The 25,832-nt window shown below is 41.0% G+C and overlaps 1 protein-coding gene across 1 annotated transcript; it reads left to right on the top strand.

Annotated features, from left to right (window-relative positions):
* Window positions 1–302: 302 nt before the first annotated feature.
* On the top strand, window positions 303–2,197 carry LOC121748786 (ABC transporter G family member 4-like). The gene has a single exon (XM_042143307.1). The coding sequence runs from the start codon at window positions 409–411 to the stop codon at window positions 2,143–2,145; it is 1,737 nt and encodes a 578-aa protein (XP_041999241.1). The 5' UTR covers window positions 303–408; the 3' UTR covers window positions 2,146–2,197.
* The last annotated feature ends 23,635 nt before the right edge of the window (window positions 2,198–25,832 follow it).

The following is a 25,832-nucleotide window of genomic DNA, read 5'->3' on the forward strand; positions in this document are numbered from 1 at the left end:
GAAATTCGTATTTTAATTTATTAAGTTTTTTTAAATTCGTATGGATTTTGTAAATATTAAAAAAATGATGATGTGGCGCGCCATGGGCGCGCCTTAAGGCGTCCCACTACAGGTGGGGAGGCAGAAGGATAAAACTGATGCGCGCCCTAGGGGGCCCACTAATGATGCCCTAAATAGAGAGTGAATTAATGTGATGACTAATTTAGAAGTAGTGTGTCGCAAATGGCAAGAAAGAGAGTTGACAAGGCTGAGACACCCGTGACTGAGCAGCTTTAATCATTAATTGAAAAACAACAAAAAATGAGTGTAATTAATCATTAGAAGACAAGCAATCACGGACTCAAATAAAATCACCTTGCTGTATATTTCCCTTCCTCTGTCACCTTGACAATTCCCATTGCCATCTCCATGGATCCACCACCTCCAACCTACACCCTCACCGCCACCTCAATCTCCTACTCCAAATCCCCCTCCACCTTCCTCTTCAAGCCCTGCTCCTCCACCAACATCCTCACCAACGTCTCCCTCTCCGCCCTCCCCTCCCAAATCCTCGCCATCGTCGGCCCCAGCGGCGCCGGCAAATCCACCCTCCTCGACATCCTCTCCGCCCGCACTTCCCCCACCTCCGGCTCCCTCCTTCTCAACTCCCTCCCCCTCATCCCCTCCTCCTTCCGCAAGCTCTCCGCCTACGTCCCCCAGCACGACGCCTGCCTCCCCCTCCTCACCGTCGCCGAGACCTTCGCCTTCTCCGCCGCCCTCCTCAACCCCGACTCCCCCTCCGACGTCCCCTCCATCGTCACCGCCCTCCTCCGCGACCTCCGCCTCAGCCACCTCTCCCACGTCCGCCTCGCCCACGGCCTCTCCGGCGGCGAGCGCCGCCGCGTCTCCATCGGCCTCAGCCTGCTGCACGACCCCGCCGTTCTACTCCTTGACGAGCCTACCTCCGGCCTCGACAGCGCCTCCGCCCTCTCCGTTATGCAAACGCTCAGATCCGTGACGGACACGCGCCGCCGCACCGTCGTCCTCTCCATCCACCAGCCTAGCTTCAAAATCCTCTCCACCATCGACCGGATCCTCCTCCTCCGCAGCGGCGCCGTCGTCCACCACGGCAACATCTCCTCCCTCGAAGCCTTCCTCCTCTCCAACGGCTTCACCGTCCCCCCTCAGCTCAATCCCCTCGAATTCGCCATGGAAATCCTCACCGACCTCCAACCACCAGAACAGCCGGAGCAGGAGCCGGAAAAACCACTGGATTCCACCGATCCTCTTCCAATTGAACACAAAACCAGATCTGGAAGCTCGAGAATCCACGAAATCACACTCCTATCCTTCCGATTCTGGAAAATCATTTACAGAACGAAGCAATTGCTCGTCACCAACACATTGCAAGCCCTAGGAGTCGGAATCGTGCTCAGCACGATCTACATCAACATCGGATTAGACAAATCGGGGATCGAGAAGCGATTAGGCCTCTTCGCGTTCACACTCACCTTCCTCCTCTCCTCCACCACCGAAACCCTCCCGATCTTCATCAGCGAGCGCCCAATCCTCCTCCGAGAAGCCTCCAGCGGCGTCTACCGCCTCTCCTCCTACCTAATCGCCAACACGCTCGTCTTCATCCCCTACCTCCTCGCCATCGCAATTGTCTACTCCGCCTCCGTCTACTTCCTAGTCGGCCTCTGCCTTACCTGGCAGGCTTTCGCCTTCTTCGTCTTAGTCATCTGGACCATCGTCCTGATGGCCAACTCCTTCGTCCTCTTCCTAAGCTCCGTGGCGCCTAATTACATCGTAGGGACGTCGCTGCTGACGCTGCTGCTGGCCGGATTCTTCCTCTTCTCCGGCTACTTCATCTCCAGCGACAGGCTGCCCAAATTCTGGGCGTTCATGCATTTTCTGTCCATGTATAAGTACGCGCTGGACGCGCTGCTGATCAACGAGTACTCGTGCCTCGTGTCGACGTGCTTGATCTGGTACGACGAAGGGAGCAAGACGTGCATGATCAACGGCGGGGATTTCTTGGAGAAGAGAGGGCTGGATGAAGGGCAGCGGTGGCGGAATGTGTATGTTATGATCGGATTCTTCGTGGCTTATCGAATTCTCTGCTTGATGGTTTTGATCAGAAGGGTTTCCAGATCCAAGAAATGAATCTTCTCTTGTTTTTACGTGTTTGTTCAGAATAAACTTCAACTGTGATTAATTATTTATGTATGCATGCATTATAGGGCTGGCAATTTTCGACACGACACGATAATCTGACACGAATCCGCACGAAATTATTGGGTTTGGGTCAAGTCTTATTGGATCCGTGTCCTTATCGGGTTGACCCATTAAGAACCCGAAAATTTCAGGTTGGGTTCGGGTCGGATGCGGGTCGGATACGAGTAACCCATTAAGAAATAATATTATTATTTTTATTATTATTTAAAAATATATATATTACTTTAATTTTTTAATTTCTTATAAATTAGATTTAAATAGTATAAAATGAATTTTAATTGTGTAAATTAGGTAAAAAATTAAGGTTTAATCGTGTAATATTAGGTTTTAATCGTGTAATATCAGGTTCGGGTTGTTATCGTATCGTGTCAACCCATATTATATCGTGTCGATAACGGGTTCGTGTCGGGTGCGGGTCGTGTTCGGATTTGAAGGTAGCAGGTCGGGTTCGTGTTCGGATTTACAGTTTCCTTAACAGGTCGGGTTCAGGTTAGGCCTTATTGGATTGGGTCATTATCAGGTTGACCCGATAACGACCCAATCCGCACGATTTGCCAGCCCTAATGCATTACTCTCGTCTAACTTAGGTAGTTGCATCTAATTATCACAATTCACATATTATTTTTTATTTTTTTTTATATATGGATAAGATAGAACACCATGTTTGAAAGGGAATTAATTTAATTTGGTCGCTATCAATTGGATTCATTGTAGAATACGATAGGTACAACAACTCAGTCACAAGGTATTTATAGATGCAAACGGAATAATATTAAAACACAAACAAATGTGTATCTTTCTTCAGAGATTCTACAGTTTGGATCTGTATGAAAAATTGTACTATTTCAGATAATTTAAACTATGAAATTAAAGGAGTTGACAAAAGAAATACTCCACATTACCAAACATCACATATGTAGGTGCCGTGCCATGCATCATGCATGTATTTTTAGATATGTTTGGATTGGATCTTCTATGCCATATCATGCTTCAATTTCCTCATAAATAGTTACAAACTACTTTAAATGGGGTTGATACAAATTAGTATTATGTTCTCAGATGATCAAAATCTGAGCAAAGAGGCCATCCACCAAACTTCCACATGACATATAATGTCACGGAATGAATGAAAATAATGTACTTGTTGTAGGACCATTGGGGCAAGAGAGGTGAAGAGAATCAGTGCTTGAATGGTTCACGGGTTGATTTACACTCACACATGTGATTGTATTCGTATGGAAATCAAATCACTGCAATGATAAGGTGGATTCCATGACAGAATGTGGCCATGGCCTTCTTCCTATAGTGTAGTCCCTCCATCCATAAATAAATGTTCCATAGTAAACCTTCTCACGTTTTAAGAAATTATTTGAAATTATAAAGGATAGTGGATATAAAAAGTTAGTGGAATGTGAGTCCAACTTTTATATAATAGTTTAATTATAAAAAAATGTGAGTGAAATAAGTTAGTGGAATAAGAGAATCTAGCAATGTTTTAAAAATCGGACCGGCAAGTGAACCGGCGACGTTACTGGTTCACGGTTCAACCGGTCCAACCGGTCGAACCACCGGCCTAACCGTTTTACTGTTGCAAATATATATAAAATATATTAAATTTAGTAAATGATTTACAATTAATAATATATCACAAAACATTAAACCTTATAGATAATTAGTGATGTATAAATATAAATAATATTAAAATTTAGTAAATATATTCATATATATATATATATATATATATTTAATATTAGTTAGTCTAGATAAAAAATTTAATATTTCATGTATTAAAATAGATAATGTTTATATTAATTTAAGAAAATTTATTTCGTAAAATAATATATAATTAAATACGAATTAAGTACTTATTGATTAGTTTAGATAAGATTATTCATTAATGTCAATATCTAGGGTATATAAATTAAGTATGTAATATAAAAAATTTATTTATAGTAAATAATGAATCTTATATGGTACTAATAATAATATAGGTGGTAAGTAGAGCATCATTAAAATATAAAGGATGATAATTATATATATTATAATTAACAATTATATTAAAGAAAAATAAAATTAAAATGAATTATTAGTTTTTGTAGATAAAATTAATGGTTAATGTATAAAAATATTTAATGTTCAAATTGTTCAATGAGCCCATGTGGTGGAGTGGTAGAGGTCTTCTTAACTAGAAGAGAGGTCATGAGTTCAACCTCTACCAACAACAAATTTTAAAAAATTTTGAAAAAAAAATAAAAAACCAGTTTCCGGTTCACGGTCCAACCGGTCCGACCGGCCGGTTCCACCGGTTCAAGGCGGTTCAATGCAGTGGTGGTTTAAAGGGGTGAACCGGACCGGACTACCTACCGGTTCGCGGTCCAACCGGTCGAACCGGCCGGTCCGGTTTTTAAAACATTGGAATCTAGTTATTGCATTGCAACAAGATATTTATAAAAAAATAGGTAAAGTGGAGAGTGTGTTTGTTGTGTGAGTTAAGTGAGGAGTCGACTCCTTATCTCACTCATTCTGTTCATTCTACTCTCTCTCTCTTGCGATATTTCTCCGCCTTCTCTCTACTCTCTCTCTCTGGTTTTCCGGCCTTGTTTGTTGGTCATCTTCTCCGATCTCTTAGTTCCACCGATGATTCTCAGTTCTAGAGAGGTTCATCGGTTTAGATCTTGAGTTAGGCGATTTCTTCGATGTCCTTCTTAGATCTAGGGTTAGGTCCAACTCCTGTGTTGGATCTAGATATGGTTGGAGATATTCTTAAGGGTTCTTGTGTTGTGAAGCAGTGTTCCAAGGGATTCATGGTGATCCGTGTGTTGAGTAGGCTTGCGTTGGTGGTAGCCGGTGAAACCGAGGTTTCTGGCCATTGTGTTCAACGGTACTTTGCTTGTGACTATTGGTTGAAGCTGTGGGAGGTCCTTGGCCCGGTGTAGTCGCTGTTGCGACCTGAGCCATATCCTGTTGTATTTGACCGTGTCTTAGCGTTCTGGATTGTTTTAGGTCCTGCGGGATTGAGTGCTTAGTGTGACTAACATCTTTACTTAGTGTGTAGGTCTAAATCAGATGGAGCTTGAGAATCAGTCTGAGTTGACGGCTGATTAGTAGCTAAGGTTTCTGATTTGTTTAGTTTGTACCAAGTAATCTTGTTATCTTGAGTTTCTCTCTTGTATTTAGGCTTGTACCTCTGAGATTAGCTATCTTAGAACAATATCAATAAAAGAGGTCCCGGTAATTAGTGAATCCTGAATGGTCTGATCCCTACAAGCGTAAATGTTGATTATTTGATAAAATTTACTCCCTCCGTCCCTGAAAATTTGTCACCTATTTCCTTTTTCGTCCGTCCCTAAAAATTTGTCACCTTTCACTTTTACCATTTTTGGTAGTGGACCCTACATTCCACTAACTCATTCACACTCACATTTTATTATAAAACTAATATATAAAAGTAGGACCCACATGCCACTAACTTTTTCAACCCACTTTCTATTATATTTCTTAAAACCCGTGCCGGGTCAAATGGTGACGAATTTTGGGGGACGGAGGGAGTACAAAATTTAACAAATCTGTTAGGATCTAACTACCGATTGAAACACGCACACAACCAAGATCTTAAAACACACAGAAGCAATTACGTGGTTCGGCAATGTGCCTACGTCCACGGAGAAGATGACCGGAATTTTATTGCTGAAGAAATCTCAAGAGCAAGAATCATACAGTCACAATACAACCACTCAAGACTAATCACAAGCTCAAGTAGAAATCTCCTAATCGTGTGTGTATTTTGTGAATTGTTCACTATGCTTTTACAACTGAAACTACCGAGCTATATATGTGATGGGGAAGAAGAAAAACTAACTAAATCTTCAAGATTCAGTTATAACCGCCGAAGCCAACAGCTAGTTCCAGCTCAACAAAACGAGCTCATTTTCTTGATCTCTCCCTTGAGCTCCAACGGCTCTATCCCTCGGTCAGGTTCATTGTGTTGCAAGGACACAAACTCACAAATCTCCACCTTGTCCTTGTAATACATTCACCAATATCTAAATTCCCTTCTCAATTTTGTTACTCGCTTCAGCAAATCACAACCTTTACCAAATCCAAACAGTGCTTGAACTTGGAGACCGGCAAAGGCTTTGTCAACATACCTGATGCATTCTGCTCAGTTGGAACTTTCTTAACACCTATTCTTCCATTCTGAATTTCATCACAGATGAAATGCCTTCTCACATCAATGTGCTTAGATCGTTCATGGAACATCTGATGCTTTGCTAAGCATATGGCCGAGTTACTGTCACATTTGATCTTCACTCCAGTCTGCTCAACACCAAAATCACAAAGAATACCATGCAACCATTTTCCCTCTTTTGCTGCTTCTGAGTATGTCCATGCCAAGAATTCTCTTGGCCTCTCCAATGTCCTTCATATTAAATTTCATTTTCAGATCCTCTTTGATAACTTGAATTTCCTTCTTGCAAGTTCCAGCCACCAGAATGTCATCTACATACAGCAGCAAATAGGCAACTATTCTTTTCCCAACCTTCTTCACATAGACACAACTGTCAAAACTGGATCTTTCAAACTTCATGCTCAACATATGCTCATGGAATTTCAAATTCCATTGTCTGCTACTCTGCTTATGCCCATAAAGGCTCTTCTTCAACAAGCATACTTTTTGCTCTTCCCCTGGTTTCTCAAAACCTTTTGGTTGCATCATGTAAATTGTTTATTCAAGATCTCCATGTAGAAACACGGTTTTTACATCAAGCTGATGTAACTCCCAGTCAAAATGAGCAGTGAGTGCAAGCAAAATCCTTATAGAAGTGTGCTTCACTACTGGAGAAAATACCTCAGTGTAGTCTATCCCCTCAACTTGTGCTAAGCCTCTTGCTACCAATCTAGCTTTAAATCTGATGGATTCAATCTCCCCCACTTCAACTTTCTTCTTGAAAATCCATTTTCAGCTGATCACTTTCTGAGTTTCTGGATTTCTCACTAAAATCCAAGTACCATTCTTGAGTAGTGACTCTATCTCTTCCCTCATTGCCTGAATCCATTTCTGTCTCTCTTTGCACCTTATAGCTTCTTCATATGTAGCTGGTTCTGCATATGAAATTACCTCAGCCACACACAATGCAAAGAAACTCATATCATAGTCAGAAAACCAACTTGGCTGTCTAGTATTTCTTCTAGGTCTCTGATTCAGATTCTCTGGCTGCTGATCATTTTCACTTTGAGATGGCTCTGATTGTTCTAACTGTGCTCCACCTTCTTCTCTGATTTCTGTGGCTTCCAATTCCTCCTCAGATTCAGCTCCATTTGAGCTCTTACCAATCTCAAAATTCTGCATATCTTGCTGTCTGCCAGCTTCAGTGATCTGATTCTTCTTGAATGGCATTTCCATTTAATTAAAAGTCACATCCCTGCTCACAACAATCCCTTGACTCTCTTGCTCCAAACACCAAAGTCTGTAAGCTTTCATACCTTCCTGATATCCCAGCATTACACACCTCGTGGCTCTAGGTTCTAACTTGTTCTACTTCACTGCAGCATAGGCAGCACAATCAAAACTCTTCAACCCAGAATAATCACCAAGTCTCATATACCATCTTTGATCTGGGACTTCATTTGATATAGCTGATGAGGAACATTTGTTGATGAACATTGCAGCAGTAGAAAGTGCATCTGCCCAGAATTTCTTAGGCAAACCAGAAGAAAATAGCATGCACCTAACCCTTTCAAGCAGAGTTCTATTCATGCGCTCTGCCCCCCTCCCCATTTTGTTGAGGATTTCTCGGGGCCGTTCTATGCCTCTTTATTCCCTTTAACTTGCAGTATTCCTCAAACTCAGAAGATAAAAATTCCATACAATTGTCAGTTCTCAAGCATTTCAATACATACCCCTTTTAATTTTCATTTCTAGTATGCCATTCCTTAAACTTTGTAAAAGCCTGTGATTTATCTTTCAAAATGTAGATCCAGACTTTCCTAGAGTAATCATCTATGATAGAGATGAAATATTTACCTCTACTCATAGATGCAATCTGAGCAGGGCCCCATAGGTCAGAGTGTGCATACACAAATGGAGTTGTTGAGTTGTGCTTCCCAGTTACAAAGGACAGCTTTTTAGCCTTTCCAAGAATACATGGCTCACATCTTCCCAGACCTTCTGATGCACTCAACTTGATAAACCCTTGCTTTACTAGCTCTCATATCCCTTTTTCTCCAACATGTCCTAATCTGGAATGCCAATGAATCCAGACTATCAGACTGAGTAACATTTACTGACCCAGTGATTGTTTCAGCCATCAAGTAGTACAAACTATTTCTTCTTTTAGCTTCCATAATGATCCTTCAGTCCTTAGTCACTCTCAATACCCCAGATTTGTACCCTTTTGATTCCAGTAATCCAAGAGAAATCAAATTTCTTTTTATCTTAGGAATGTACCTGACTGTCATGATTTTGATGCTTCCATCCATCACCTTGAGCTTTATATCTCTAATCGCTCTGACTTCACAGGTTTGATCATTCCCCAATATGACAGACCCCTGACTTATTTTCAAGTTCTGAAACAAAGATTTATGTGAGCAGATGTGGTAAGTGCAGCCTGAATCCATGATCCATGACTCCTCTACAGTAGCTTCACCATGCACATTCAGAGCTTCTGGAGCCTCAACTTCTTGAGTCACATCTGCAGTGTCTCCCCCACCATTCTTTTCCTGCTCTTGCTTTCTTTTCCATGCAAAACAAGCCTTCTTTAGATGGTCGGGCTTCTTGCAATAGTGACAACTTCTAGTCTCCTTCTCACCATTTGCTTTCCCCTTTTCTTGCTTCTTCTGAAACTTTTTCTTATTGTTTTTCTTGTCTCCATTCTTCATGTAGAGGCTTTCAGGTGCTAGCTCAGCTTGCTTGACTATAGACCTCTGAGTATCCTTGAGCTTCAAGGCTGAATGCACTTCCTCATAGCTGATTTTCGAATCCCTTCCAAGAAGCATTGCATCCTTAAAATGTTCATAGCTCTTTGGCAGGGAATTTAGCAACATGAGGGCCTTATCATCATCCTTGATTTGCTCATCAATGTTCTCTAAGTCATCAATGCACTTTCCAAACTCTTCCAGTTGTTCCAGTAGGCTTTTACCATCCACAATCTTGAAAGTAATTAATTTCTGCTTCAAATGCAGTTAGTTGGCAAAGGATTTAGTCATGTATAACCCTTCCAACTTGGACCACACACCTGCAGCTGTATCCTCCTTGGCTACTTCCCTAAGCACTCTGTCACTCGAATTCAAAATCAGAGTGTTATAGGCCTTGTAAACGCCTATATCAGAGTGTCTCCTTCGATTTGCACTTCTCCTTCTCATCTTGTTCTGGTTTCTTCTCTTCGTTGCCACCATCGCTCAAGATTTCCCAAAGGCCTTGTTGCATCAAGATCGCCTTCATCTTGAGCCTTGAAGTTAAGAGAATGTAATCACTCGACTCTAATGTCGAATGACTAGACTCAGGAGTAAGCGAGTAAGCACATATGAGAATTAATGCAAAGCTCGGTCCAGACACAACGCTCCTTAAATCCGCTGGATCACTGGGTCCAGGAACTCTAGAGAACTACAATGTTTTTGTCGTTGGACACACTCGACTCCTCTTCAAAAAATAAATCCCTCAACCCGAATACTATGAATTAGTATAGGGAAGTGGGGTCGATCCCACAGAGATGGATTCGCAAATTAGTGCTACGAGACTATGGGAACAAACGGCTGCTGCCACACAAAGGGGTTGAGATTTAAACTACCACTAGATCTAGGCAAGAAATGTAAACGCTAGACCTAGGACACAGAAAACTTACTGGAGTCAAACATCAATACCGACAGACCCAATTACCCCCTAGACTGAGTAAACGACTACCTAATCTAGCTAAACAGTAAGCAACTAACAGTGGGGACCATCTTTCCAAAAATAGCAAGTACGGTAAAAAGCTGCAGATAACCAACCCATGCTCCAGCTAACTACGACATGCACCTTCGCAACTAAATTAAACTCGCAGATGAAGAAAACAGAGCACACTCCTAAATTCAAACAGAATATAAAGATTTGGACTCCGGAAACTTGCTATGAATCGGAAATACATCAGATCTACGTAAACTAGGCGAAATGAAATGAAAACACGTAAGCTAGGCATAAAATTAAAACACTCCTGCTCAGAATTACTTCAGACGCTCAATCCACTCCGGATCCAAGCCATCTGAACTCAACAACCAACAAAATCAACTCCATAACTCCGATTCTCACAGATCTGCTCCGATCAACTCCAGATTCCACAATCACAAACAACTCCACAACATCAGCAAAACAAAACCCCGATTCATCCACAAACAAACTCCATTCTTCCAGATCTCACCATTAACCTGCAATAATCCAGAAAATAACTACGAAAACAACCAACTCCAACAATCCGACTCCAGAATTCAAGTAAACACAATCAATCATCAAAAGTCATCACGATCTACGTAAGCGAAAATGAAACTTGCATAAAAGTAGAGAAATATCCAGAAACAAAAGAGGACCGAGCTTCGAACAGTGAAGCTCGGCGAATTCAGCAGAAACGAAAAGAAAACAGAAATAAATTGTTTCTTCGCCCCAGAGAAGGACGGTGTTACAACCCACAACACTATCGGAATGCTAAATATGAACCCCAGCGCGAATTAGAACCAAGTATGTGAAAAGCGAACTTAGCAACAGGCTGTTCGTGAGGCCTCCACCGAGAAGGTCCCTCCAGCTTGCAAGCTTCTTCTTTTTATAGATGCGGACATAGCCTTCTAGAGTCTTCGTAGAAATCCCTATTCTACCCTTCAACTCCGAGGCTTCCTCCGTCAAGCAATTTCTTTCATAATGTCCGCTCTTTTGCCAGTTTCCTAGGACTATGCAAGCGTCCTCTTCTTTTCCTGGATCTAGCGAAAACCTTCACACACTTGGCTTAAAACATGCGTTAGACCCAGTAATTTCACGAAATAAAACCCCTAGACCGATGCATGAAATTAGCCTTATCAAACTGCTCACACTTAAACCATGCTTGTCCTCAAGTATGAAAGACAAGAGAAAGAAATAAGGTGAATTTTAATGCACGGTCCCCAAGAACGACTCTACAAACAAAAACAAGAACAGACTCCTGGACCTAGACAACTGGCAAAATAAAAAAACAGACTTATAAAAGAAAACAACACAAAGAATCAAAACACAAACAAGCATGAACTAGGTTTGACTTTTAGGCAACCGTCCCCACAAGCTTAAGTTCAATCCGATCGTCTACAGTCTTCAAATCTTCCCCCTTCCCTCTTCTACCTAAACGGTCCGTCAGTTCGTCAAGATAGCCTATTGACACCTCAGCTGTTAGGTTCGCTCGATCACTCATTCCTCACCAGGTATGTTAGGATCAAAACGCTCCCCAGTTAAAGTTATGCCACTGATGCGTTGGGTTATGAGAGTTTTACCCTTCTTACTTCTCTTTTCCTTTTAATTCCTGGGTCAGGTTACTATTGCTTCCTACCCTTAGAAATTATTTTTCTTCTTTTTTTTTTCTTTTTTCTTTCCCCTTCTATATATATTTTTCCCCTGGACTTCGTCCAGCTTATGCCTCCAATTTCAAATTATTTCTCCCCCTGGACTTCGTCCAGCTTATACCTCCATCTCCTGGACTTCGTCCAGCTTATACCTCCATTTCCTGGACTTCGTCCAGCTTATACCTCCAAAACCACCTTTTTCTTCATACTCTACTCCCTAAGCATCAAGTGGCAGCCCAATTTACATGTTAGCACAAAAAAGTGTTTAGGCTTATAACTCGCTCTTATAGTAGGGCTGCACAGCTGGGTTATCTAGGGCTTTTTCCATCATCCCAACTTCATTCAGACCGCCTTTGGTTTATTAAGGAAGAAGGTGTCAAAGTTGACATGCATTCTCTCTTCAATCGTTCTCACTAAGGGAAACCCGCCATATTATCTCACTAGCTCATGCGAAACACACATCCTAAAGACAGAAAGAACACGAACACCATACTTACTCCCCCCCTCCCACTTCACTCAAGCTTGTCCCCAAGCTATCCTAGTGAAGGGGGGAAAAGGAAGTAAGAACAGCAGACAACAGACACAAACGCAAACAAAGCACAGAAACAAAACAAAACTTCTCACACTTAGACCGAACGTCGGGCTAAGTGGGAGAAAGCGCAACATACAAAACCAAAACAAGCAACCCCTTCTCACACTTAGACCAAAAATTGGGCTAAGTGTAGGACGGTATAACACATATATACAGAACGATGCATGCTGGCACATAAAAACACAAGCGAACGAAAAAAAAACGAAAAGTAAAAGACAGAAAAGTAAAAGTTACTTGGTTCTGGGGGAAATTCACTTCGGGTTCTGGCCCCCGCGGGAGCCAGACTTGGGTGGCACTGTCTGTGGGGTCACTTTAGCTTTCTTTCTTGCCGGTGACTCCGGCATCTCCTTCTGATCTTCTGTGGGTCGGGGTACGGTTTTCCTCAAAAGTACAGGCCTGGAGGAAGACGGGGTGGTCTGAGGCCTCTGGGCTTGTGGCGGCTTCTGCACAGCTAGACTCCCTTGACCCGGCATCTTGGAACCGCCGCTAGGTTCAGGAAGTCCCATCGGTGTATCGGGGAACTTCGCTTGAAGCCACTTCGTCATCTTCATCATCAGTGCGACGGCCTCCGCCATCCTGTCGGAACGCCTTGACGATTCTGCCACTAAGTCGGTGATAGGCCCCTTCAGGGCTACGACCTCCTCTCTACTTCTCCCCATTTCCCTCCGTATCTCCGTCACTTCTTTTCGTACACCGATTACCTCCGTCCTCACATTCTCTACGTCGCTTCTCACTTCCTCGACTAACTTTCTGACTTCTGCATCCTCAGCACGGTCCCTTCCTTTACCCCGTAGGGCCACAATCCCCTCCAAAACCATTTTCCTCTCTGACCTCATCCATCCAACCTCTTTCCTTACTTCTTCTACTTCTATCCTGGCTCCGGCTTCCTTGTCAGCAGTATCCTTCGCCTCCACCTTCTCAGGCTCCTGCTTCGTCTGCGCCTCCGACTGACCAACCTCATAAAAGCACACGTCCCTTCCCTGTGTAATGAGCAGCCCCTTATGGAAAAAATAGTCCACGTTGAACACCTCCGGGGGTAGACACATCTTCACTTCTCTGCAGGACTAGTGGATTTTCATAATAACGTTGCGTTGCAGGTAAGCCCCTAGAAGGTGGCATGTGTAAAGATGTCGGGAAGGGTTGGCTGTCACTTGATGGCAGGCTTGGGCTAACCAATAGCCCAAGTGAACACGTACTCCCTTGGCCATGCACCAAGTAAAGTACAAGTCGGGGGTCGTCAGAGCGTTGTTAGCTGTGCCCATCAGGTTGTAGCTAATGAAGGTCTGGGCGAATCACAGGACCCTGTTCGCAATATGGTGGGCTTTCGACCAGCTGGTTTTGAACTGACCTACCCTAGGGTGAGCCACAAACTCCCATGCGTTCTGCGTCTTGAATCCCGGCGTCAGCTTCGGCGGACCAATCATTCTCTCGCTCCACAAACCCTCATCATCCTCCGTGCGCGTAAGCAGTCCCATCCGTAGAGTCCATTCACGGGTGCTCATTACATGCTCTTCATTGAAGAGCCGGAATTTGATGGAGTCAGCATCCAGATCGGTGGTGGACTTAAATCGGAAGGTGGAGAAGAATTCCCTTGCCAGGTCGATTGGAACTTCGGCGGTGCTATGCTTGAACAACCAATCAAAGCCGATTGCGTCGATATAAGTTCGGAATTCATCATTGCAAGCGATCTGCTTGAGCTCCGATGAGCTGTACATTTTTCCAGACTTAGCGTACTTGCCCTGGGCACTCTTCTCCTTGTGGATGGTTGCGCGTTTCGGGTCATCAAACTTTCTCATCTCGTCCAGGAGCTTGCTTGTAATCCAGATCTCAGTTGGCTCAAAGTTGAGCTCATCTTCTTGTTCTTCTTTAGACTCACTAGACCCAGCAGAATCCTCGGGTTCTGCTGCGTATGATACCTTGGCAGGTCGAGGAAGTGGGGATTCCGTGGATTTCCCTTTCGCCTTCTTGGTCTTGGAAGGAACAATTTGTTTCCCCTTCCTTTTCTTCTCGGCCGCGTAGCGGCGTTCCTCTGCATCACTCTCCCCTCTGCTCGGTCTGGGAGATTCTGCCGGTTCAGGTGCTGTGGCCTCTGGACCCAGCATTTCTTCCTCCGTCTGCCGGACGGTTTCATCTATCTCATCAAGCAGGCTCCGACGAGCCTGTCTCCGCGCTTCCCTTGCGTTAACCGATGAATCGGTCCCTTCGTGGACATCAGTCAGATCCACTATCAACTCCAACCCGACATCGACGGGTTCTTGGACATTCTCACCACCGAGGGCTTCTCCTTCCTCGTTCAACAATGGGGTTGCCCCTGCAAAATAAACAGGGGTCTCTATCCCCTCCGAACCTTCTCCAACGTGGGTTTCTGTACCCGCAGACTTCTCAGGGGTTTCCCCCTCTCTGACATCTTCCTCAGTAATTAGGGCTTCGTCGCCCCCAACCACTTCTGGGGTTTCCCCCTCCACATTTCTTTCAGCATCTAGGGCTTCATTGCCCTCTGGAATTTTATCTCCATCAACAGGGGTTTCCCCCTCAACAAACTCCTCCAAAACAGGGGTTTCCCCCTCAACACGGCTATCAGTAACAAGGGTTTCCTCCTCAGAAACACCAACCACTCTATCCTCTAAAACAGGGGTTTCCCCCTCAGTGGCAGATCCTAACCTGGGTGCACTCACGGCCAACAACTCCAACCCCGCCGCCAAATCTGCTTCGTCTTCGCGAGTTTCTGCAGCGGTTGGTTCTGAAACGGCGGTAGTGGGTTCTGCGACGGCCTCCGGCTCAGCGGTGGTTTCTTGAACGGTCTCTGGTGGTGGTGCGGAGGATGTTGAGGCGGTTGGTACGGATCTCCCCATTACAGCCGCGAACATGGCAAATGCCTCCATCGCCTTTTCTGGTCCCCCAAATTTCTGTAGCATGTCTGCCATAAACGCCGCCGCACTTGAATCGGCGGATCCTGAGGTGTTCCCTGCACTTTGCTTGTTATCCATGGAGAATTCTGCAAAAATTTTTGACAAAGACTTGGGCGGAAACTTCTTTGATTAGGGTTAGAAAAGAAAACCTAGAGAGAATTTGGGATGTAGAGAGAGAGAGTAAGTAGTAAATGTAACACCCCTTAACCGGTAGGTAAACCCACCGAATAAGTGATGTCACGTTTCAGTATCGAAAACCCGTGCTGAAATTTTCCTTTTTTCTTTTTAGCTTAAAAGCACAATTAAAAACTTAACATTTATCCAACGGAAGATTAAAGATTAAACTATTACACAACATGCCACGACTACTAAACCAAGTTGACCACCAGTGACTCACCAAAGATGCAAAGCTGCGCAACACCACTGACATAAGATCAACTCCAACCTGCAGGGGGGGGGGGAAAGAGGGGGAGTGAGCTCGAAAGCCCAGTAGCAATATCCAAACTACAGAATCCGACCCTCTCAGCTAAGACAATAGTAACTACATTATTTCCTTTTTAATCTTTTGCTGGTTTTCATTTTAATTTCACAAATTTCCAAAAATTACTTACAATATCACTATATCAAACTTATATGTATTTTCATCATACAACCTTTTCATATATTCTTACTTATGTCTCTTCAGATATTTCACATATCGTCATATATTATTTCGTATCACATTTTTCTCCTTTTATCATTTATTTTCATATACTATTTTTCCGTGTTAATTACCCCGAGCGGGGACCGATCAACATAATATATCATTTCTTCCGCGTGAGGTCCGATCAACAATCATATCATATATCATATTTCACAAATCACATATCACATATCACAGGTCCTTATTCCCACGTCATCAGATATTATTTTATCCATCACATATTATTATTCACAAGTCATCAGATATTATTTTATCTTGTCTTATAAATATCACAGATCACAAATTACAGATCCTTTATTCAGAAGTCGTCTGATATTATTTTATCTTATCTTATTAAATATCACAGATCACATATTACAGATTCTTTATTCAGAAGTCGTCAGATATTATTTTATCTTATCTTATTAAATATCACAGATCACATATTACAGATTCTTTATTCAGAAGTCATCAGATATTATTTCATCTTATCTTATTATATTATCACATATAACAAAACTTTATTCACCAGTCATCAGATATTATTTTATACGTAACAGATTACATATTCTTATTCAGAAGTCATCAGATATTATTTTATATTATATTATCATATAACCCCTATATCTGCTTGGTTTCAGGTAGGGTACACGGACCAGATCAGAAACAGAATCAGATGCAGACACGGATTTTGTCCTCGAGAGGACTCCGCACAGACCACCCATAGGGTGCATATCAGATAATCAGACCACCCATGAGGGTGTAGACAGATAATTCAGACCACCCATTAGGGTGCAGACAGATAATCAGACCACCCATGAGGGTGCAGATCAGACAGATCAGATAGGGGCCCATCAGATAACAGACGATCCTCGCTTCGGTTATCCAGAAGACGAGTGATCACATATAATGCAGCGCTGCTGTCCTATGGCATGCCAATTGTACCCAACACGTATGACCATGCAAACGGGACGTTTTATTTCATATTCTTATTTCAAATCTCTTTTCTCTCACATTTATTCCATTTCCAAAAATCACTTCAGATAATCGTTCTTATCGAATTCACAGACATTCTAAACTTTTAGTATATGCTTTTATAACCTTTATATAATATTCTCTTGTTTCATTTTATTCAGGCTCTACTTATCAGATAACTTCTTTTTCATATACATTCAGATATCTTTTCATAATCTATTCAGACATATATCACACTATTCAGATCTTCATAATTTATTACATTTCATTGCATATCATATCCAATGTCTTTTATTCATATTCGTACCATTTTTCCGCAGATCATTCATATCAAAATGAATTAGTATCATAATAATCCACATATTAAACCATAAAAATATTTAAGCACATTATTTAATTAACATCTCACATATAATCACATTATAGCACACATCATCTCAGCCAAAGGAATCAAAATAAATAATGTATGTGAGATGTTAATTAAATAATGTGCTTAAATATTTTCATGGTTTAATATGTGGATTATTATGATACTAATTCATTTTGATATGAATGATCTGCGGAAAAATGTTACGAATATGAATAAAAGACATTGGATATGATATGCAATGAAATGTAATAAATTATGAAGATCTGAACAGTGTGATATATGTCTGAATAGATTATGAAAAGATATCTGAATGTATATGAAAAAGAAGTTATCTGATAAGTAGAGCCTGAATAAAATAAAACAAGAGAATATTATATAAAGGTTATAAAAGCATATACTAAAAGTTTAGAATGTCTGTGAATTCGATAAGAACGATTATCTGAAGTGATTTTTGGAAATGGAATAAATGTGAGAGAAAAGAGATTTGAAATAAGAATATGAAATAAAACGTCCTGTTTGCTTGGTCATACGTGTTGGGTACAATTGGCATGCCATAGGACAGCAGCGCTGCATTATATGTGATCACTCGTCTTCTGGATAACCGAAGCGAGGATCGTCTGTTATCTGATGGGCCCCTATCTGATCTGTCTGATCTGCACCCTCATGGGTGGTCTGATTATCTGTCTGCACCCTAATGGGTGGTCTGAATTATCTGTCTACACCCTCATGGGTGGTCTGATTATCTGATATGCACCCTACGGGTGGTCTGTGCGGAGTCCTCTCGAGGACAAAATCCGTGTCTGCATCTGATTCTGTTTCTGATCTGGTCCGTGTACCCTACCTGAAACCAAGCAGATATAGGGGTTATATGATAAGATAATATAAAATAATATCTGATGACTTCTGAATAAGAATATGTAATCTGTTACGTATAAAATAATATCTGATGACTGGTGAATAAAGTTCTGTTATATGTGATAATATAATAAGATAAGATGAAATAATATCTGATGACTTCTGAATAAAGAATCTGTAATATGTGATCTGTGACATTTAATAAGATAAGATAAAATAATATCTGACGACTTCTGAATAAAGAATCTGTAATATGTGATCTGTGATATTTAATAAGATAAGATAAAATAATATCTGACGACTTTTGAATAAAGGATCTGTAATTTGTGATCTGTGATATTTATAAGACAAGATAAAATAATATCTGATGACTTGTGAATAATAATATGTGATGGATAAAATAATATATGATGACGTGGGAATAAGGATCTGTGATATGTGATATGTGATTTGTGAAATATGATATATGATATGATTGTTGATCGGACCTCACGCGGAAGAAATGATATATTATGTTGATCGGTCCCCGCTCGGGGTAATTAACACGGAAAAATAGTATAGGAAGAAAGACCTTACTTGATTTCTTAACGTTTACGCGATTACATGTTCGATTCGCCGATAAACTTAAGAAAATGTGAGAGGAAATAGCCATGGTGATTTGAGAGAGGTGGCTGCCGATTTTTTTGTAGAGGAGAAGAATGAGGAAGAAAGATGATATCTCATGTTTTTAGTCTCCCAACATTATTATTTTTCCATGGCTAAAAATGGAGACATTTGGCAACATTTAGTTAAACTACTTGTAAAGCCTTGTCTCTAGACTTCTCTCTAATATTTAAAATAAAATTTGCAGCCATTTCATTCCTAGTTGATGAGTAAAAATCGGCACTTTCCAAATAAAGAGAAAGAACTGATTTAATTAATGTAAAAAGACCGAAATGCCCTTCTATCTAATTCTCTATACGAACATCGATTAAATTTTAATTTCTTGCACAATATTACTTATATTATACTTCTTTTGATCTCTAGATTCCATATAAATTATTTTCCAATGGAAATTCCTAATATTTCTCGGCAAATTCACCGAAAAACTCTAATCGGCGACTTTTCTAAAAAACGTACTAAAATTCATTAAAACTCAATTCTTTGCTCACATATCTTTTCTAACACTTATTTAAGACTTGTATTTTAGTATTCCATGATTTATCGAATTATCAGAATTTATTTTGTTATTTATTTCGAATTATTCACCGAAAACCCTAATTTCGACGATTTACAGCACCAGAAATTCACTTTTCCGTCTAAGGTGGGTTTTGGGGCATTACAACTCAACCCCCCTAAAAAGAATTTCGTCCTCGAAATTCCATCGAATTTTATTACTCCTAGAAGCGTCATGGTTTCTCTTATGCCATTTCATGGCATAACGTCATTTCCTATTCGTAGCGTATCCTCATTTCTCCACATCAAGTCACAAAATCGCACTTATAATCACATTATCCAACTTTCACATATAATGCCACATAAGTTCTTATTTCACCCTAATATATCATATTGATAATATTGGTTCCATCATGTCACATTATCATTTCTTTACATAGTAATTTCCATGTTATTTGCATCTTTTCTTTGCCCACATGGGGCGTACATATCATATTCATCACATATATGTATAATTCACATACTCATCATATACCATATAGCCCTTATTCGGGCGCATATAGCCCATAAGATGGTGCATTTCATTTTCCATATATCATCATAATATTTTCATTACGTTTCCATTCATTATCATTCACAACACATCATACATTCTCTCCTTTCATTTTATTATCACAACTTCGTATTAATTTATCTTATGAACTTCTGTCAAAATTTGGGCAGCATTTCCTCTATAACTACTGCATGCCCAAAAACCAACAAGATACAATATTAATAATAGATTATCACATCAACCCAACAATTCACAACAAAGTTCAAATAACAAGTTAACATTCATCAACAACCATATTTATTTTCGAATCCCATCATGTATCGATCATAAACATTTTCGCTTTCTCATAGTTCGTTTCAAGCATATAATTCATATGAATTTGTTACTTTCAATCATATCATATTTCATCTCATATGACTTAACTTAACACGCTCCTTTATCACATGTAGCGCACAAATTTCTCATCATATCACACTATATGCTAATAATTCATTTTTGAGCACCGTATAACCCATTTAGGGCACGCATTCACATATATCACTTCATCCGAAAACATCATATAATTCTATACATTCCTATGCATCATTAAATATCATCAGATATAGCGATTACTAAATAACATCTCTACACTTAAGCTTATTTATTCAAGGTAGCAAACATTGCCTAATAATTTCTACATAGGTCTCGATGAGCCATTTATTGCCCTCACTTGGGCACACATATCAATCATATATCACATTTCACATGCATATAGCTAGATCTCGAGCACACAAATGCCCCGTTCAGAACATACATATCCAACTCATATCACATCACGTATTATACACTTCATCTTCAAGTACACATAGCTCATTTAGAGCACACACATAGTTCTCACAGAGTTCACATTTCCAATCGTATCACATTTCATATCATATAGCTTATTGTAATGCACGATTATTCAGTTCATATTTCCATCACATCACGTCATATTTCATATTGTCCGATTCAGAATACACATATAATCCATATAGGGGCACACGTGTTCAGATTATATCATTATTTCTTATTCGTCGCATTTGCTCATTCGCACATTTATGGTTTTATTCGTATAATGCCTTATAGTTTCAAAGGTTTTCATTTCAATATTTATCATTTTGCCAAACACATTTCCTTTCACATATTTCTATACTTTTGTTTATCATTATAGGATATTACTTTATGACTCTTAATCCACTTTATATCAGACAATTCACATACCTTTGTGAATTTTCGTGTTACGCCTTTATATCATAATGGTCACTTAGTCTATAACTTACTTTCTTTCCATATCCTTCATATAACTCTTTTTCTTCTCTTTTACTTATACTCTTTCGTAATTTACATTTATTTATTAGTATATTTCATTAAAACTCACTTTTCATCAACATTTTCAGACACATCATCCCTGCAATTTTTTTTAAATCTTTTACACATACCGACTCAACCGAGATTCGAGCTATATGGGGTGGCCAGTCCCATATAACATCTTTCTCAGTCACACGGGAAACTATGTCCCATACTTTGCTAACTTCTCTCCACTTTAGACATAGACAGCTGCATCGAGTCACTGGTACTAACAGACATTTACTTCTACGTGGCATGTTTCTACTGGGCTTTCGAGCTCACTCCCCCTCTTTTCCCCCCTGCAGGTTGGAGTTGATCTTATGTCAGTGGTCTTGCGCAGCTTTGCATCTTTGGTGAGTCACTGGTGGTCAACTTGGTTTAGTAGTCGTGGCATGTTGTGTAATAGTTTAATCTTTAATCTTCCGTTAGATAAATGTTAAGTTTTTAATTGTGCTTTTAAGCTAAAAAGAAAAAAGGAAAATTTCAGCACGGGTTTTCGATACTGAAACGTGACATCACTTATTCGGTGGGTTTACCTACCGGTTAAGGGGTCTTACAAGTTTTGGTAAAACATGTAACACCCCTTACCCGATTAATTTAATGATCAAATAAGTGATGTCACATTTTAGTACCAATCCCGACTTAACAGAAAATCCTTGATTTTTTTTTATACAGAGAAATATTATTTTCCTTTACTTGGCAAACGGAAAAACTGCTATATATCGTCTGAAATTAGACCATAAACCTGTTTCGAAAGTCTATATATATATATTTATACAACCTGGATAGCGAAGTAAATGAAACGTCCGAACTACATTACACTTTCTATACATGCCACATCTAGAATTTCTGAAAGAATTTTCCGAACACAAAGGTTGGCTAGTGACCCGACTTGAGCAGCTGTACATCGAAAGAGTTAATCCGCGGGGGGGGAAAAAGAGGAATGGAATGAGCTTCAATAAGCCCAGTAGTATAATCAACATTAGAGCCTAATTTCTGGAGTTAAGTAAACGTTATGCAACCTATGTGTTTTCATTATTATTAATCCAGAAAACACTCCAAAGCCTACTTCATCATATTTATTTACATATATCTAATATCAGAAACCCCCAACATCATAATCATAAGTTTAGGTCATCATTCCTTGATCTCATGGAATTTACCAGATACATAGTCACATATAAATTCATAAACCAATAAGATAGAACACAAAGTAAAGTGCACATCACCAATTATCGAGTTAACCACAGAATATGTCACAATATTAATTATACACCAACGCGTATACAGATCGAATTATCAGAATTTATTTTGTTATTTATTTTGAATTATTCACCGAAAACCCTAATTTCGACGATTTACAGCACCAGAAATTCACTTTTCCGTCTAAGGTGGGTTTTGGGGCATTACAGTAAAAATAAAAGAACACGGTATTATCCGATAAGTATGGGCGAGGACTGTTTCTGCAGGTGGGTTGCAGGCATGACGCCAGCGACTGTACGCCTCCCATAAAGGTGTCTTTTGAAATCCGAACCGGTGCCAACTCCCTCCAAAATTTTACTTCTCAATTCCCTGCCCAAGTAACTTCCTTCTGCAAAATCACACTTAGAGAAAAACATTAAACTAAAAATTGAAACGCCTGACTCCCCGGGTCTAGGGTATGACAATATCAAAAACATTCCTTAAGGAGTCTAGTATTCCGAAAATATATTTGGAAGATTATTTTTTTCTGATTTGTTTGGGTTTTTCTTGATTTTAAAGAAAGCGATTAAATATTTACATTTTACGTTCAAGTGTTCTCAAGATTCCCTAGGTCAGGACATGTTAAAACTTCTTGGATGCTGGACCTAGGAAATTCTCTAAGAACACTTACTTCCCAGACCGATTAGGCGATATCAGGGAGTGCGCGTAGTGGCATTTCGTCCACTACACACATCTCCGCATTATCCCTAAATACCTTCACCCTATGGCCATTTACAAGAAATGGAGTAGAGTTTGGAGCACTTCCCTGGATCTCTACTGCTCCATTTGCACGAAGACTCACAACAGTGTATGGTCCGACCCATTTGGACTTCAGCTTACCAGGCATCAACTTGAGCCGGGATTGGAATATGAGAACTTTCTGCCCAACTTGCAATTCCTTGACTCGGAGGTTCTTGTCATGCCAAAGTCTTGTTTTTTCTTTGTACCACATTGCCGATTCATATGACTCCAGCCTTAGCTCCTCCAACTCCTGCAGCTGCAATTTTCTCTCTTCCTCACAAGATTCGGATCTCATGTTTATCTCCTTGACCGCCCAATATGCTCGGTGTTCTACTCCCACGGGCAAGTGACACATTTTGCCGAACACAAGCCTATATGGTGACATCCCAATAGGCGTCTTGTACGCCGTCCGGTAAGCCCATAGTGCGTCTCCAAGCCTCTTACTCCAGTCTTTTCTAGACGGATTAACCGTCTTTTCCAGTATCGCCTTTATCTCTCTGTTGGATATTTCCGCCTGGCCGTTAGATTGAGGATGATAAGGTGTAGACAGTCTGTGGTGGACGCCATACTTTCTCATCAAAGCTTCAATAGTCCGGTTGTGAAAATGCGTCCCATTGTCGGATATTATAGCTCTGGGCACTCCGTACCGATTGAAGATATTAGCTCTAAGAAACTTCGATACCTCCTTAGCTTCGCAAGATGTGGTCGCCTTGGCTTCTATCCATTTCGAAACATAATCCACTGCCACTAGTATGTATGTATTCCCGTATGAAGATGGGAATGGACCCATGAAGTCCACTCCCCAAACATCAAAAATTTCACAAACGATCACCGGGACTTGCGGCATTTCATCTCTTCTGGAGATTCCCCCAGTTTGTTGACACCTTTCACAATTCTGACAAAACTCGAACGCATCCTTATGCAATGTAGGCCAGTAAAAACCACTATCTAACACCTTCCTTGCGGTCTTCCTAGGTCCAAAGTGACCTCCACAAGCTAGGGCATGGCAACGATTCAGCACATCCCTCTGTTCCCACTCCGGAATACACCTCCGGATTACTTGGTCGGCTCCCATTCGCCACAAATACGGGTCATCCCAGAAATAGTACTTGGCCTCGCTTTTCAATTTCATCTTCTGGGCCCAGGAAATTACTTGCGAACTGGGCACCTCTCCAATGACTAAGTAATTTGCCAGGTCTGCGAACCATGGCTCAGCGTTTTGATGACATTTCCCTTTTTCGGCATCCCCTGGACCTGTTAACACCATAATCTCTTCCCAGCTGATAGGTCGAGGAATTTTTTTTACGTAGTAAAAATGTTCCTCTGGGAATGCATCCGGTATTGCTTCATCGGTCTCCCCTTGAAATATCCTGCTCAGATGATCGGCCACTTTATTTTCTGTTCCCTTTTTGTCTCTGACTTCCCAATCGAATTCCTGCAAAAGCAACACCCATCGGATTAATCTCGACTTGGATTCTTTCTTTGCCAACAGGTACTTTATAGCCGCGTGGTCGGTGAAGACTATCACCCTCGACCCAAGCAAGTACGGGCGAAATTTCTCAAATGAGTATACTACCGCCAGCATTTCTTTTTCAGTAGTGTCATAATTTTTCTGAGCTTGATTTAGCGTTTTTGAAGCATAAAAGATCACATAGCTTTTCCCATCAACTCTTTGACCTAGCACCGCTCCCACGGCATAATCGCTTGCGTCACACATAATCTCAAAGGGTAGATTCCAGTCGGGCGCTCTAATAATAGGCGCAGATACTAGCCTGTCTTTTAACAACTGAAAAGCCTTTTTGCATTCCTCATCAAAGATAAAATCAACATCGTTATGCAACAAGTGGGTGAGTGGCTGAGCAATTTTTGCGAAATCTTTTATGAACCTCCTATAGAATCCTGCATGCCCTAGGAATCCTCTCACCTCCTTCTGATTCGTCGGGTAAGGCAATTTCGAGATCACCTCAATCTTTGCTTGGTCTACCTGTATAGCTCTTTCCGAGACTACGTGCCCAAGGATAATTCCCTCAGGGACCATAAAGTGGCATTTCTCGAAGTTCAAAACCAAATGTTTTTCCTGGCACCTTCTCAATACTATATCCAAACTAGCCAAACATGAGTCAAATGAATTCTCGTACACAGTGAAGTCGTCCATAAAAATCTCGATGCAGTCCTCCAAAAGATCCGAGAAGATACTCATCATACACCGCTGAAAAGTGCCTGGCGCATTGCACAGGCCAAACGGCATCCTCCTGTAAGCGTACGTGCCGAAAGGACACGTGAAAGTTGTCTTCTCCTGGTCCTCGGGATCCACATAGATCTGAAAATACCCACTATACCCGTCTAGGAAACAGAAGTATTGCTTGCCTGCTAGCCTCTCCAGCATCTGGTCAATGAAAGGTAGAGGGAAATGGTCTTTCTTGGTCGCTTCATTTAACTTCCTATAATCGATGCACATCCTCCACCCAGTAACTAGTCTGGTGGGCACCAATTCATTCTTGTCGTTCTTGACCACCTGTATTCCTGACTTCTTGGGTACCATATGGACTGGACTCACCCATTCACTGTCGGGTATGGAATAAATGATTCCTAGTGAGAGTAATTTCAATACTTCTTTCAGCACT

Source organism: Salvia splendens, chromosome 9 (genome assembly GCF_004379255.2).
Source record: "Salvia splendens isolate huo1 chromosome 9, SspV2, whole genome shotgun sequence".
Classification (NCBI taxonomy): Eukaryota; Viridiplantae; Streptophyta; class Magnoliopsida; order Lamiales; family Lamiaceae; genus Salvia; species Salvia splendens.

Excerpts from the sequence above, each read along its gene's own strand:
- LOC121748786 (XM_042143307.1), top strand. The coding sequence starts at position 409 with ATGGATCCACCACCTCCAACCTACACCCTCACCGCCACCTCAATCTCC.